Source organism: Dryas octopetala, chromosome 6 (assembly GCF_963921425.1).
Source record: "Dryas octopetala chromosome 6, drDryOcto1.1, whole genome shotgun sequence".
NCBI classification, from domain to species: Eukaryota; Viridiplantae; Streptophyta; class Magnoliopsida; order Rosales; family Rosaceae; genus Dryas; species Dryas octopetala.
Window position 1 is genome coordinate 5,683,563 of NC_141371.1, and position 15,197 is coordinate 5,698,759.

A 15,197-nucleotide genomic window follows, 5' to 3' on the forward strand; every position below is an offset into this window, starting at 1 on the left:
ACTGAACACCGAGATTGAAATTAAATTAGTTAAAATATAAAATTAAGAACAAGAAAGGATCAAACAACAAGCTAGCTACCTAGCGTACTGGCCCGGCCTCCTTGGGCTGAGTCAAATTTGTTGTTAGTTGGGGATTGTCAAATGTCAATTTCATACATGATGGGAGTATAATATATATTATTGACTTTGATGTATTCAATTAACGAGTACTTAGCACTAATCTTAGATTAAAAAACAAATACGGAAAATGCACGGTACATATAGTTGACGTTGTGGAGCTGACCCAATTTCGAATTAATGTGAAACCGCAAGTAACATTGAGCATCTTAGACTTGGGGGTTTTTTTTTTTTTTGGTGATATTGGGGGCCAGAGGCCCAAAAACAAGGCTACTCTTTGGTTTAATGGGCCAAGTTAGTTGATTCTTTGGTCTCGGATATTGGGCTCAATTGCCATGTTTAATGGAATGAAACCTAAGTTTGAAATTTAGTGGGTACATGATCAATAATGCTATTGGGTCACAAAATTTGATGAGATTTAAAATGAGCTCAAATTTGAATAAATGCCTCATTGTGACATTATTTTTTTTGTTAGATATAATTACTAATCTATAATAGGGAATGCTATTTTAGAAAAGGATGAAACTGTAGTTAGAAAACAAAAAGTAGCGGAGGACTAGTAGGTTTGGTGGGTAGAAGTAGTGTCACTTTTATGTTCAAAAGCATATTATCTTAGGCAAGGAAAGAAGGTGGGATGTAAAACAGAAACAAAAATATAGAGAAAGGAGGTGCCGAAAGGGGTGATCACTGGTCAATTTGGGGATATATATGTCATAAGAAGTTGATAAAACAAAATTGAGTGCATGGAAGGAGTTAGTAGCAGTTGATGACATGAAAGTAAATTAAAGTAATATCACCTTTTTTGCAGTAACAGTAATATTTTACAAAACCATATATTGCCATTTACGAGAATCTATAATTATGTTCCTCTGAATTGAATATAAATCAAAGTCAAGAATATAAAGTTTTGACGTGGTTTATGGTTGGTGCCCACCAATACGTTGAAATTGACAATAACAAGAGGTTTGACTCGGCCAAAGGAGGGCCACTACGCTGTTTGTTTTTCGCTCTTAATTTAATATTTTGGTTTCAAAATCGGTGTTCACCAAGAATACTATATATACAGAGCTTTCACAGATTATCCAGACAACCAAAATTTGAGTCCATTGATTTCACTTGTGCTTAATATTATACGCAGCTGAGCTAGCTTTCTTGATTGTCTGTTAACCAATAACCACTTGAAGGGAACATATAGTTAATTGCAAAAGGCAAAACATGCCTGGAGTTGCAGGGACAGGTTTCAGAACCCAAAGATGGTCTCTACAGGGCATGACTGCCCTTGTCACTGGTGGAACTCAAGGCATTGGGTAATTAGCTCTCTCTCTCTCTCTCTCTCTCTCTCTCTCTCTCTCTCTCTCTCTCTCTCTCTCTCTCTCTCTCTCTCTCTCTCTCTCTCTCTCCATTGTTTCTGTGCATTTGCAAATTCATATTTATTTGTTGTATTGGGTACTTGTTGTTAACATTGTTGTTGGGTATTATGCAACATATCAGATATGCCATAGTAGAAGAGCTAGCAGGACTTGGAGCCACTGTGCACACCTGTGCTCGAAACCAAGCACAGATCGAGGAGAGAGTTCGAGAATGGAAGTGTAAGGGCTTCAAAGTGACTGCCTCAGTTTGTGACCTCACTTCTAAAGATCAAAGGGAACAGCTCATCAACACAGTCTCCTCTGTTTTTGATGGCAAGCTTAACATCCTTGTAAGCAATTTATTGCCTATGTTACATTTTTGCTTCTCTGTTTTATTTGTGACTAAACTATAGTCATCTGCATTAGGCCTGATCTATCCCTTATTTTCCAAAACTTAGTGTGAAATTTAATTTTCAGTGATTTCTATTTCTACAGGTAAACAATGCTGCAACAGTTACACTAAGAGGAACTACAGATTACAGTTTAGAAGACTTCTCAAGTATGATGCGTACCAATGTTGAATCTCCCTACCATCTTTGTCAACTTGCATACCCTCTCTTGAAGGCCTCAGGAAATGCCAGTATTGTATTTGTGTCTTCTATTGCTGGGGTGATAGCTCTACCAAAACTATCTGCCTATGCAGCAACCAAAGGTAATTAATTAAGTCACTAATTTGTTCAAAAACCAAAATGTATGTTATTACTTACAGAGTTACAGGACATTTAAATTAATATTATTACCATTGACATTTTACAGGAGCAGTAATTCAGATTTCAAAGAATTTGGCATGTGAATGGGCAAGAGACAACATCCGCACAAACACTGTGGCTCCATGGGCTGTCAACACTGGAGTTCAAGTTGAATCTGTAATTCCATCTCTCCTCCACCTTTTTGTATTTAACCAGTTTAATAAATAAGGTTTAGGGATATCTAATCTAACATTTAAAACTTAATTTTCAATCAGGATGGTCATGCTGATGATTTCAGACGGCTAATCGGTCGAACTCCCATCCGACGGCTTGCAGAGCCTAATGAGATTTCGTCCTTGGTGACTTTCCTTTGCCTCCCTGCTGCTTCATATATCAATGGACAAGTCATCAGTGTGGATGGAGGATTTACTGTTAGCGGTTTCTAGCCTAATCAGAAGGCCCACCATTTTTTTTTTTTTTTTCTGTGGATAATCAATCCCACCAATTTGTTGATAGTTCCACATGTGTGGTCAAGCTTAAACAGTAAAATTCAATACTGTTGGCAAAACAAGTCTATGTAATTTGGCGTTTACAGTGCAATATTAAACTTTATACCTCATTTGAACGTCAGCTAGTTAGCTAAACTGTACCAATAATTGTTCATCTCTTCCAATTTGTGAACAATTTGGTTGTTTGGAACTAATTGTACTATTGTGACCAAATTAACTTAAGTCCATTTTTTCTTTTCAATCTTAATAGTACTATGGTAAACTGAACATCAAAAACCTAATCTCCAGGATAAAAGAAAACTACAACCAACGATCAAATTTTTTGTACAACATTTGCTAATTACTTCTTTTTAAAAAATATGATCTACGTGAGAGTTGAGACTCGTTACTTGTATGGATCCCGTAATAACATATGTAAGTAAATAAACATGACTTATATAGCATTATTCATCTGTAATAACAACTATAATTTCTTAAAAAAAAATTGGAAAAATGTTAGCAACACCAACTGAACTATAGGTTATATTTTACTTTGTTTTATGAACAAATAAAAAAACTTTCAAAAACTTATAATGTACTTTATACCATTAGTTCTGTCAAAATTTATGTTATTTTTCAATACATTTACGCATTTTGACTTGCCTTTTAAGGTATTTTTTATCATTACGGACATGTAAGTCATTTTTTAAGAATTCACACAAAAAAGGAAAACCTATTTAAGGGCTTTTTTGTTGGTTAAGTGCACATCATGTGTTTCAATTTAACAAAGTAAATATTTAACGGATTCAATAGTAGAAGACATATTAGAATCTTTTGAAAGTTTAGAAAGCGCGTGAATGCCAAATTATATGTTTGGGAAGCAAAGTGAAAATGGCCTATGGTCAGAGCCTCAGAGGGCATTGGCATTGCTAATTTTTTGTCATAAAATAACGATGAATTCAGAGATTGAACGAATGCTTGGGCCCGGCTCGATCCAATGATACCTTAATCGGTCAATGGACTACACTACGAAAAGGACCAAAGCCCGTTAGTTAGTTGCGCATAGCGCGGTATGAGTCGCTAAAGCGATGTCCAAACTTGACCTTCTACTTACACAGCTCACATATGGGTACAATTTTCTTTAAATAAATTCTTAAGTAAAACTTTTTTTATTTTTTATTATTATGCAACTTCAACCTAATTTCTAGTGGAGTATTTTTTATTGGTTGAAATGCTAGTGGAGTTTTTTTTTGTTTTGAAAAGAACCTAGTGGAGTTTATATATAGTGTATGAAATGTTTATTGGTCACGTGTAATTTGAAGAATTAAAAATTAAAATAATTTTTAATTTTACATAAATGACCTGACAACTTATACACCATCAATGTGTAAAATATTAGTTTTGATAAAATAGAAAGATAAAGTATTATTTGTACGTATTATTATTATATATTATTTAGTATTAACTAAATATTTATTAAAATTATGAGAAAATGATAAAAAATAGAAGAAAGAATTGAATCCCTCACATGGTGGAAAAAATGTAAAGAGCAAGAGTTGTTGAAACTTAGCGTATTGGAAGATGGTTAATGGACCAAAATAATCATATATGTTCATCTGCTATATATGATAATATAGGTTTCATTCTTTCTCTTAATCAAATCTCTGTAATTAGCAAATTCATTTTTTGTGGTTACCAAGAAATCATGTATTACATGCAGTGAATGAGGTGCATCGATCTGAAGGCACTAACTACACCAAAAATATCAAATTGGTGCATATAAGGCATGTCATGAAGTTAAAGGTATCAGAAATTCCTTGAAGGCATATCACCAGAAAAAACAGCAGTTGCAATTGGAGCTGAATATATATACAACACGTACTATCCAAAGATGTACACTTAGACATACTGAGATAGACCGGGTTCTTGAATATTGGTGAGCTCTTTTCAATTTCCTTCATGCATGGGGATATTTTTAATTAATGTAAAATATATAAGATGCATGTCAAAGATGGTTATATATATATATATATATATATATATATATATCAATGTGTGGTGCGTACGGGTCAGCTAAATTGGGTCAGCTACTCAAGCAAGGTCAATTATTAATTTCGTCATTAAATTAAGGCCACCATCGATTTAAGTATGGAGTACGACAACCACTTTGCATGCTCTTGTAAGTCGAACTGTAACGATAATTATATATAAGCCTAGCCAGCTTCCCATTTTGCGATTCCTCTGAATTGAATTGAATACACCAAACTACATATCAAAGTCAGGTATATACTCCCATCGCTCTACATATTGAATTGACAAATGACAAGTTGACAATATATGGACAATCCTTAACATACTGATAAGATGTTTTGACTCAGTCCAAGTAGAGATCAAGGGCCACTAGTACGCTGTTTGATCCGTTTCTTGTCTTTAATTTTTTATTCTCAATTTAATTGGTTAATTTCAATATCGGTGTTCACCAACATTACTATATATACATGCAAATAGCTTTCACAGATATCATTCATCCATCCACATTTTAATTCATTGTGCTTAACTAATACACACTACGTACAGTTAATTAGCCTGCCCTGTTAATTAACCACTAGCTTGAATAGTACTTGAAGGAATAACAAAGAGTTGCAGAAGCAAATTAAATTTATTAAGACATGGAAGGTGCAGGTTTCAAAAGCCAAAGATGGTCTCTGAAGGGTATGACTGCCCTCGTCACAGGAGGAACTCAAGGCATTGGGTAATCAATTAGCTATATATCTTTTTTCTTGATCATATATTATCGCTATATTTGCAAATTTAAATTTACTTCTTGTGTATATTATTTTTTGCTAACTAATTAACATTGTTGTTGTGTTCTATATATCAGATATGCCATAGTCGAAGAGCTAGCAGGACTCGGAGCCACTGTGCATACCTGTGCTCGTAACCAAACACTGATCCATGAGAGGGTTCGAGAATGGAAGAGCAAGGGATATAAAGTGAGTGCTTCAGTTTGTGACCTCACATCTAAAGCTCAAAGGGAGGAGCTCATGAACACAGTCTCATCTGTTTTTGATGGCAAGATCAACATCCTTGTAAATAATGCTGCAACTTGCACGCTTAGACAAACTACAGAATACAGTTTAGAAGATTTCTCAAGTATGATGGGTATCAATGTTGAAGCTTCCTTCCATCTTTGTCAACTTGCGTATCCCCTTTTGAAGGCCTCGGGAAATGCAAGTATTGTATTTCTGTCCTCCATCGCTGGTTTGAAAGCTCTGCCAAAACTATCTGCCTATGCAGCAACCAAAGGTACGTAATTAATTAAGTCAATATTGATCAGTTAAAATAAAACATATATATGTTATTATACAACACAAAACATTTGAATTAATATTTTTACCATTGACATTTTACAGGAGCAGTAATTCAGATTTCAAAGAATTTGGCATGTGAATGGGCCAAAGACAACATTCGCACAAACACTGTAGCACCATGGGCTGTCAACACCGGGATCAAAGTTGATTCTGTAAGTATCTTTAGGTGAAACATTTTGTTTTACCAGTTTTATTAATATGGTTTAAGGGTATCTAATCTAACATTTAAAACTTAATTTTGTATCAGGATGGTCATACGGATGATTTCAGAAGGCTAATAGGTCGAACTCCCATTTGTCGGCCAGCTCAGCCTAATGAAGTTTCATCGTTGGTCACTTTTCTTTGTCTCCCTGCTGCTTCTTACATCAATGGACAAGTCATCAGTGTCGATGGAGGATTTACAGTTAGTGGTTTCTAACAAACTCAATACACAAGGTTGCAAAATCGACCCATCAGCAGCCTATCTCGAACATTAATACTATATATTTTCCGTTGTAATATTCTTTTATTTTTTTTCTGTGGATAGACAATGAAGGACAAATAAAGGGTGGCAGCTAACATCCAAGTCAGAAGTTGCCTGATCAAATAATGGATGAGCTGTGGAGGCTGTTACAATTAGTTGTTAATCAGGATTGGTTAGTTTTAATTATGCATGCAGTTAGACACGTACTGTTTAGAGGAAGTGGGATTAATTGGTAGGAAGTAACAAAATCTTAATCCATTTGTATCAACTCAATCTTCATATTGGAAAATCAGATGAAAATTCAGTCCATATATAACTAATTTCTTTTAATTAGTCCGTGCAGTTTAATTGTTGATCATTCCACATGTATATGTTAATTGTCAACTTCATTAAAATGCAATTGTTGGCCAAAAAGTCTCTGTGTAAAGTGTAGTTTACTTTGTAAGAATCAACTAATTAATTTATACCGCATTTGGATATCAGCTGAAGGTGTACTATACCTCATTAATTGCTGAGATCATGAACACTTTCTTGTCTGGGAAATAATGGTCTACCCGACCGATTCCCAACTTATTCGATCAATAAAAGAAAAAGAAAACAAAAACTGGAGAGGAAAACAAACTAGCTAGCTAGAGAGAGAAGAAAAACGAAGAATGCGGCCCAAGAAACCAGATATTTTGTATATCTATGCATATGCATCTGAAACTCCACCCTTATGAATCTATATACAACATCAATACTTCATATAACTCTGAAAATAAAAAGATAAAGTATTATTTGTATTATTATGTAGCATTATCTAAAAAATTTATTACATTGTTTGCGGAATATGGAAATTGAGTCTGCACATAATACATATGTAGTAAATTCATAATCCATTACCTTCATTCACTTGGCCACAGGCCCACATTGGTCCCTTTCTCATTGAAACCAACCCTTTCTTATTTTCATGTACGAAAGTACACAACCACGAATCCACCATTGCCCACAAAGTTGAATAAAACCATTTAAGTTGAAATTCAAAATGTCGGTACCTAAAGAATTCAACTAGATGCCTATATATCACACAAAAAAAACTAGCTAATACTTATATATTTTGAACAATACTAGGATTTTAAATAATGTGTCAGTATTTTATTAATTCATATATGCCTTATTTTTAAAATTATTAATTTTATAATAAATAAAATATTTACATGTATATTTGGGATCCAAATTTAAAATATAAACTTAAAATCAAAGGTCCATTGACTTTAGGTACCAAATTATAATGTTTTTTCATTTCAACTACTAAAACATTTATGTCATTTCAGTTTAGGTACTAAATTTCAGTTTAGGTACCAACTTTAAAAAATATAGTTATATCGAACTGTGACTGTCTAACAGTCATAACTTTTTTATTGATTTATTGTTTTTTCAATATTTGCAAGGCTTAAATTTTAATATTTAGTCTTTGAGTTATAGGATTTCATCCCCCAAACATAAATCAAAAGTATGAAACCCTAAAAATTTTGATTTTTTATAAATTTTAAATAGTCACAACTGTGACTGTTCGACAATTACAACTGTAACTGTTCGACAGTCACAACTGTATGACAAACTGATTTGTGACCTAATCCAAAATGTTTTACTCTAAGTTAGTACTTAAATTAAAAAAAATTAGTGTCTTGCTGCTTTATTAAAAAATTATTGATATTTGGTATTTAATCTTAATTTTCTATAAAATCTTTAGCATTATTGATATATTTCTTTTGATGGGATGGGGACCTAAGGCCCAGATACCTATACATTAAAGGGAAAGCAGCTTGAAATTGATTTGGCTTGTCCTAGACTCCTAGTCAAAAGGTGCATATTGTTGTTTTTCCATAGGGCTTGCAATTGATACATGTACAACCTACGGTACAACCAAATTACCAATGGGAAGTCAGTGATGCATAGTCAACGGTTCCATAAATTTATTGTATACCAAAAACAAAGTCAAAGATGCCTAACGCATCCTATGTTTTCACATTCTAAAATCCGAATTGGATCAATTAGACCTTGCGTTCGATCAGTGAGGCTCATTCTCATCTAAATCTTTTGTTATTAAAAGGATATAACGGATTTATTCTTAATATTTTAATTATAATCATGTATTTATTATTTAAGTGAAAAAAGAAATGATAAAATTAATTTATAATATTTTTTCAACTTTAAATGAAAATATATAAATCGTTTGATACGATTACAAGACACATAAAATCACCCCATATAATGCAATAACCGTAATAATAAGCCTTAGGATATGATCCCTCTGAATTGACAGTATATATCAAACTATCAAAGTCAAGTATATAATCATGGCCAAAAAAAAAAAAAGTCAAGTATATACTCCCATCAATTGGTCTATTAATGAATTGACAAATGACAATCCCTAGCTAACATATATATTAATATTACTAATTAATTAAAAAGAAGTTTGACTCAGTCAGCTAGCCCAAGACAGCCACTACGCTGTTTGACGCTTTCTTGCTCTTAATTTAATATTTATTATGGTTTCATTGTTTCATTGTTTCAATATCGGTGTACAACAGGAGTACTATATATATATATACATAGCCTTCATAGATTATCCAGACATCAACATTTAATTCATTACATCTGCATCTGCTTAATCATACGCAGCTTTCTAAATCGCCTGTTAACCAACAACCAGTTGAAGGGAACAAATTTGCAGAAGCAAAACATGCCTGGGATTGCAGGGACAGGTTTCAGAAGCCAAAGATGGTCTCTAAATGGCATGACTGCTCTTGTTACTGGTGGAACTAAAGGCATCGGATATGCCATAGTAGAAGAGTTAGCAGGACTTGGTGCTACTGTCCATACTTGTGCTCGAAACCAAGCACAGATTGATGAGAGGGTTCGTGAATGGAAGAAAAAGGGATTCAAAGTAAGTGCTTCAGTTTGTGACCTCACTTCTAAAGATCAAAGGGAGCAGCTCATCAACTCTGTCTCCTCTGTTTTTCATGGAAAGCTTAACATCCTTGTAAGTGCGCAATTTGTGGCATATATGCCTTAATTTGTTACATGTGCATTAGGCCTGATCATCTAGTCCCTTTTCCAAAATGCTACAGGTAAATAATGCTGCAACAGTTACACTTAGAGGAACTACAGACTACAGTTTAGAAGATTTGTCAAGCATGATGGGTACAAATGTTGAAGCTCCCTACCATCTTTGTCAACTTGCATACCCTCTCTTGAAGGCCTCAGGAAACGCAAGTATTGTATTTGTCGCTTCGATCGCGGGTGTGATAGCTCTACCAAAACTATCTGCCTATGCAGCAACCAAAGGTAATTAAGGGAGTAATTAATATGCTAAAAGAAAGCATTGCATGCATTTATGTTATTACATAAAGCTAATATGTTTGAAAGACCTCTAAATATTGTTATTGTTGGTTTTTTACAGCTGCAGTAATCCAGATTTCAAAGAATTTGGCTTGTGAATGGGCAAAAGACAACATCCGCACAAACACTGTAGCGCCATGGGCTGTCAACACCGGGGTACAAGTTGAATCTGTAAGTATATATATACACGCATCTCATCCACACAGGCCAATTATAAGTAATTAATTACATAATATATCTAACATTTTAAACTTGATTTTGTATCAGGATGGTCATGCTGATGATTTCAGACGACTAATTGGTCGAACTCCCATTCGTCGTCTTGCAGAACCTAATGAAATTTCATCCTTAGTCACTTTTCTTTGCCTTCCTACTGCTTCTTACATCAATGGACAAGTTATTAGCGTTGATGGAGGATTTACAGTTAGTGGTTTCTAGCAAGCTGTATCAGATGGCGCCAAATCAGAAGCCTGTTTAACCAGTTCCACATTTGTAATTCGATCATTTGGTTGTTCATATAACCAGTTACTCCAATTTGTTGATTTGTGACCATTTGTAGATTAACAAGCTTCATGCAAACAATAAAATGAAAATATTGTTGCCGAAAAGCTAGTCTCTGTAATTTCGGCAGTTTACTTTGTATTTTTGTAAGAATCAACTTTATACCTCCTTTTTGGGTGTCTGTAACTGAACTATACCTAAACTGTTGGATTGTTCAAAATATGAATAGTTTGGTTGTCTGGGAAATGATGGTCTTGTCAATTGGTTACCAAAATGTAGTCTATTAACAGAGAAGGCTATATCGCTTACGGGGGAGTACCCCCTGCGCCCCTCTTTCCCCGGTGTTGATCAGTGAACCTGCATGGTGCTTATTAGTTCCGCACGTTTAACCGCGTTGGCGATCAACTCACGAAACCCCATATTGCAGACAAGACGGCACTGATTGTTCTATAGCCAAAAGACTCGCGAGAGCTACATGCTTAGAGTAGGCTTCAACGGACCACCATGTTGGCCCACCGCACAATGTAATCTCAAAATCCGAACCGTTTATTTTTTAGGCCCTACTTCAAAGATCATCCTTGTAAAAAATCTCCAAAATCAGAAGTCATTTAGTCATTTAATTATAACAACAACTATTTATATGTTTTTATCGAAAACACTGATCATTTGTTTATTTGATCTCAATTAGATGACTAAATGATTTTCGATTTAGTTAGATTTTTTGCAATGATGATCTTTGAAGTATAACCTAAATAATTGATGGTTCGGATTATGAAATTAGTTATGTGGTGGTTCCAAAAATATGGTTAATTTTGTATTAACTTGCTAACCAGTATATATATATATTTACTACATAAAGAAAGTTTGATGGCCAATAGTTTTTCATATGCTTAAGTAAATAAGATCAAGAATTATGTAATTATAAATCGGCTAAATAAAATGGAAAAATAGAACAGAAAAAAATAGTAATTAAAAAAATATATGCAAAATAGAAAATGAGCAATATCAGACCTCTTGTTAGAACCAAATTTTGATTATGACTCATTTATTTTTAAAACCTGTATATGTTAAGAACGAAGGTTGTCAATGATTATTTAGTCTAGTGGTGGGAGCACTACTGATATATAGTCTCTTCTTTATGAAAAGATATTATGAGTTCAAATTTCATGAATGACAATTATAATAATAAAAAATCTCATCTATTTGTAGGTGAAACTTTAATTAATCTACGCGTCATGAATATTATGAGAATTACATTCATGCATAACTATCAGCCCAAGTGTAATTAATCACACGACATTGAACATCAGCTATAAGTTTTTTCAAATTAAATTCATTTAAATTGAAAGTCATAATATTGAATTATTGGATACCTAAAGCGATGAACTAGATATAGACCTGCAAGAAACTAGGCAAAAATTTATGTAAAGAATTGTTGGGTGTATAAGGATGTGCTCAACTTAGAATCCAATCATGAAGTTGATAATATCAACAATTTCAAGCCAAAGACATAACCAATTGCATATATTAAAAAAAAAAAAAAAAAAACTCAGCAACAACGTATCCAAAGGGTGTGTTGTAATTAAACAGACCAAGTCGCATAGTGGGCTCTTCTCAACTTAAATTTCAGGACTTTCGGCTCTTGCATATCCATATTGTTAAATGTACGACCATTTATGATTTATGACAGGTCCAAGATGCCCAATGTTACGTGCGGTTTCACATTGATTCGAAATTGGGTCAACTCCACAATGTCAACTATACGTGCCGTACATTTTGATCCGAATTTGTTTTCTGATCTAAGATTAATCTAATTAAGTACGTACTCCTCTGAATATAAGATTAATTCATATGATGTTAAGAGAATCTAACATTAATTAACTAATTCTAAGTGCGCCTCTGAATTGAATACATGAAAGTCAAATTTATTATAAATTGATTTTGACATGCATATATGGTTCTATTATTTTATACTCCCATCAATGTATTGAATTGACATTTGACAACCCCATCTAACAAGAAATTTGACTCAGCCCCACTACGTAGGCTAGGTAGCTAGTTGTATGATCCTTTCTTTGTTCTTAATTTTATGTTTGAATTGATTTAATTTCAATATCGGTGTTCAGCAGCAAAACTATATATATACAGGTACAGCATTCATATATTCCCGACATCCACATTTAGCTCAATCTACCTGCTTAATCAATTATACACAGCTAGATGCCTTTCTTGCCCTGTTAACCACTCGATCATATTTGAAGAGGAACTAATAGTGTTGCAGAAGCAAATTAATATTTAAGATATATATAAATGGCAGGTGCAGGTTTCAATAGCCAAAGATGGTCTCTAAAGGGTATGACTGCCCTTGTCACTGGTGGAACTCAAGGCATCGGATATGCCATAGTTGAAGAGCTAGCAGGACTCGGAGCCACTGTGCACACCTGTGCTCGAAACCAAACACTCATCCACGAGAGGGTTCGAGAATGGAAGAGCAAGGGATATAAAGTGAGTGCTTCAGTTTGTGACCTCACTTCGAAAGCTCAAAGAGAGGAGCTCATCAACACTGTCTCATCTGTATTTGATGGAAAGCTCAACATCCTTGTAAATAATGCAGCAACTTGCACGCTTAGACAAACTACGGAATACAGTTTACAAGATTTCTCAAGTATGATGGATATCAATGTTGAAGCTCCCTTCCATCTTTGTCAACTCGCATATCCTCTTTTGAAGGCCTCAGGAAATGCAAGTATTGTATTTCTGTCCTCTATCGCTGGTTTGAAAGCTCTGCCAAAACTATCTGCCTATGCAGCAACCAAAGGTAATTAATTAATTAATTCAATATTGATCAGTTAAAATAAAACATATGTTTGTTATTATACAACTTACAAAACATTTGAATTAATATTTTTACCATTGACATGCATTTTACAGGAGCAGTAATTCAGATTTCAAAGAATTTGGCATGCGAATGGGCCAGAGACAACATTCGCACAAACACTGTAGCACCATGGGCTGTAAACACCGGGATCAAAGTTGATTCTGTAAGTATCTTAATTTAGTTGAAACATTTTGTTTTACCAGTTTTATTAATATGGTTTAATTAAGGGTATCTAATCTAACATTTAAAACTTAATTTTGTATCAGGATGGTCATACGGATGATTTCAGAAGGCTAATAGGTCGAACTCCCATTTGTCGGCCAGCTCAGCCTAATGAAGTTTCATCGTTGGTCACTTTTCTTTGCCTCCCTGCTGCTTCTTACATTAATGGACAAGTCATCAGTGTAGATGGAGGATTTACAGTTAGCGGTTTCTAACATACTCAATATACGACTTTCCAAATCAGCAGCCTACGTGGTCTATTATCCATAAGTTCCAACATTTTTTATTTCTTTCATGTAGATAATTAATTAGTCCGTCCAATTTGTCCATAAATCTACCTTCATATCTTAGTAAGCCTCGTGCACAATAAAATGTATTTTATTGGATAGAACTTGAAGTTGAATTATGATCAAGAGTTTGGTTTTATGTGAAATGAAACGATACATGGTTTGCCAATTGGCTTTCAATTTTTCATTTTGTTGCATTTAGAGAATGAGGATTTTAACTTAGGTAGGATGTACATGATTATTTTATTTTGAGTAAGTAATCGTACATACACTCACTTATATATGCACACGTGATAATTTTCACGCAGATTATTCAAATTAAATATGACCTACACATGAATAATTATCTAAACTGAATATATTTCGAAACTTACTCTTTGACATTCGCACGTCCTTTCATTATGTATATATATCAATTTATTAAAATGAAAAAAATTATTGAAAAAATATAGCAAACGAACAAAAAAAACAAACATAAAAGGAAAAACGAAAACTAGGAAGCTCTCATCTCCCCTACTAGGCCTTGTTGTTTGGCTGGAATACTAGGATGAGAGTATGAATTGAATTACATTACTTAACTATTCCATATTGGAATGACTTTAAAGTACTTTCCATTCCAATGTTTGGAACAAGTTGAATCTGAAAACTGGTTTACTAATCCCATTTAGCTTTTGATAACGATTGGAATGAATTAAAGGATTTAACCTTTTTTTTCAATTTTACCCTTATACAGTTTTTAGTATGAACATTTGGGGACTAGTTCGTCCTTACCAATAGAAGAACAATCATTTTTTCTCAACCACTTCTTATTTTCTCTGCATTTCTCTCATCATTTCCTCATCCAAGAAAATAAAATTTACCCACGAAATGTTTCTTTGGCAATTTTGTTAACAGAGCTATACAAAATAATAGGGAACATCTCAAGAGAGAAATACAACAAATAATTACTTTCTAGTAAAATTTTCATGAAATCAAAAGGGAAGAAGAAGCCCCTAAAAATGAAATAACTCGAACTCATCAAGAAGATGGAGAGAGGATTATATATGGTGTTTGTGGCAGATCTGCCATGGCTGAGAGAAGCTGGAGACATTGGAAGACGTGGGTGGATGATTGAATTTATTTATTTTTCTAATTTTTTAACAGCCAAATAATACGTGGACGGAATAAGAACACTACCCCCTCCTGGTATTTTTGTTCTGCCTCTTAAATGAATTGGTTTCCACTCAATTCAAGTCAATTACTTAGTTTGTTTCCTTTTGCAAACTCAACCAAACAACAATTTTTTATGAAATGGATATCAATTCCCATTCCAAACCTTGATTACGGCCGAACTGGGCCCAAACTACTTAGTTAGTGGACAAGTAGTCATTATTTATTGATTGACCAAG

The 15,197-nt window shown here is 33.9% G+C and overlaps 4 protein-coding genes across 4 annotated transcripts; all 4 read left to right on the plus strand.

Moving 5' to 3' along the window:
- Positions 1 to 1,232: 1,232 nt before the first annotated feature.
- On the plus strand, positions 1,233 to 2,661 carry LOC147281587 (tropinone reductase homolog At2g29290-like). The gene is made up of 5 exons (XM_086246063.1): positions 1,233 to 1,424; positions 1,609 to 1,816; positions 1,962 to 2,178; positions 2,283 to 2,392; positions 2,491 to 2,661. The coding sequence occupies exons 1-5, from the start codon at positions 1,333 to 1,335 to the stop codon at positions 2,659 to 2,661; spliced, it is 798 nt and encodes a 265-aa protein (XP_086102189.1). The 5' UTR covers positions 1,233 to 1,332.
- A 2,711-nt stretch (positions 2,662 to 5,372) lies between these two features.
- LOC147281588 (tropinone reductase homolog) lies at positions 5,373 to 6,492 on the plus strand. Its single transcript, XM_086246457.1, has 4 exons — positions 5,373 to 5,455; positions 5,585 to 6,009; positions 6,117 to 6,226; positions 6,322 to 6,492. The coding sequence occupies exons 1-4, from the start codon at positions 5,373 to 5,375 to the stop codon at positions 6,490 to 6,492; spliced, it is 789 nt and encodes a 262-aa protein (XP_086102583.1).
- A 2,384-nt stretch (positions 6,493 to 8,876) lies between these two features.
- On the plus strand, positions 8,877 to 10,444 carry LOC147281589 (tropinone reductase homolog). The gene is made up of 5 exons (XM_086246507.1): positions 8,877 to 8,895; positions 9,285 to 9,562; positions 9,651 to 9,867; positions 9,983 to 10,092; positions 10,189 to 10,444. Exons 1-5 carry the CDS (start codon positions 8,877 to 8,879, stop codon positions 10,357 to 10,359), a joined length of 795 nt encoding a protein of 264 aa, XP_086102633.1. The 3' UTR covers positions 10,360 to 10,444.
- Positions 10,445 to 12,651: 2,207 nt separating this feature from the next.
- Positions 12,652 to 13,873, plus strand: LOC147281590 (tropinone reductase homolog). Its single transcript, XM_086246456.1, has 3 exons — positions 12,652 to 13,240; positions 13,354 to 13,463; positions 13,567 to 13,873. Exons 1-3 carry the CDS (start codon positions 12,733 to 12,735, stop codon positions 13,735 to 13,737), a joined length of 789 nt encoding a protein of 262 aa, XP_086102582.1. The 5' UTR covers positions 12,652 to 12,732; the 3' UTR covers positions 13,738 to 13,873.
- The last annotated feature ends 1,324 nt before the right edge of the window (positions 13,874 to 15,197 follow it).

Excerpts from the sequence above, each read along its gene's own strand:
- LOC147281587 (XM_086246063.1), top strand. The coding sequence starts at position 1,333 with ATGCCTGGAGTTGCAGGGACAGGTTTCAGAACCCAAAGATGGTCTCTA. Across the intron at positions 1,425-1,608 it reads GGTGGAACTCAAGGCATTGG|ATATGCCATAGTAGAAGAGC; the intron begins GTAATTAGCTCT and ends GCAACATATCAG. Across the intron at positions 2,393-2,490 it reads CTGGAGTTCAAGTTGAATCT|GATGGTCATGCTGATGATTT; the intron begins GTAATTCCATCT and ends ATTTTCAATCAG.
- LOC147281588 (XM_086246457.1), top strand. The coding sequence starts at position 5,373 with ATGGAAGGTGCAGGTTTCAAAAGCCAAAGATGGTCTCTGAAGGGTATG. Across the intron at positions 6,010-6,116 it reads TGCCTATGCAGCAACCAAAG|GAGCAGTAATTCAGATTTCA; the intron begins GTACGTAATTAA and ends GACATTTTACAG. Across the intron at positions 6,227-6,321 it reads CCGGGATCAAAGTTGATTCT|GATGGTCATACGGATGATTT; the intron begins GTAAGTATCTTT and ends ATTTTGTATCAG.
- LOC147281589 (XM_086246507.1), top strand. Across the intron at positions 9,563-9,650 it reads ATGGAAAGCTTAACATCCTT|GTAAATAATGCTGCAACAGT; the intron begins GTAAGTGCGCAA and ends AAAATGCTACAG. Across the intron at positions 10,093-10,188 it reads CCGGGGTACAAGTTGAATCT|GATGGTCATGCTGATGATTT; the intron begins GTAAGTATATAT and ends ATTTTGTATCAG.
- LOC147281590 (XM_086246456.1), top strand. The coding sequence starts at position 12,733 with ATGGCAGGTGCAGGTTTCAATAGCCAAAGATGGTCTCTAAAGGGTATG. Across the intron at positions 13,241-13,353 it reads TGCCTATGCAGCAACCAAAG|GAGCAGTAATTCAGATTTCA; the intron begins GTAATTAATTAA and ends TGCATTTTACAG. Across the intron at positions 13,464-13,566 it reads CCGGGATCAAAGTTGATTCT|GATGGTCATACGGATGATTT; the intron begins GTAAGTATCTTA and ends ATTTTGTATCAG.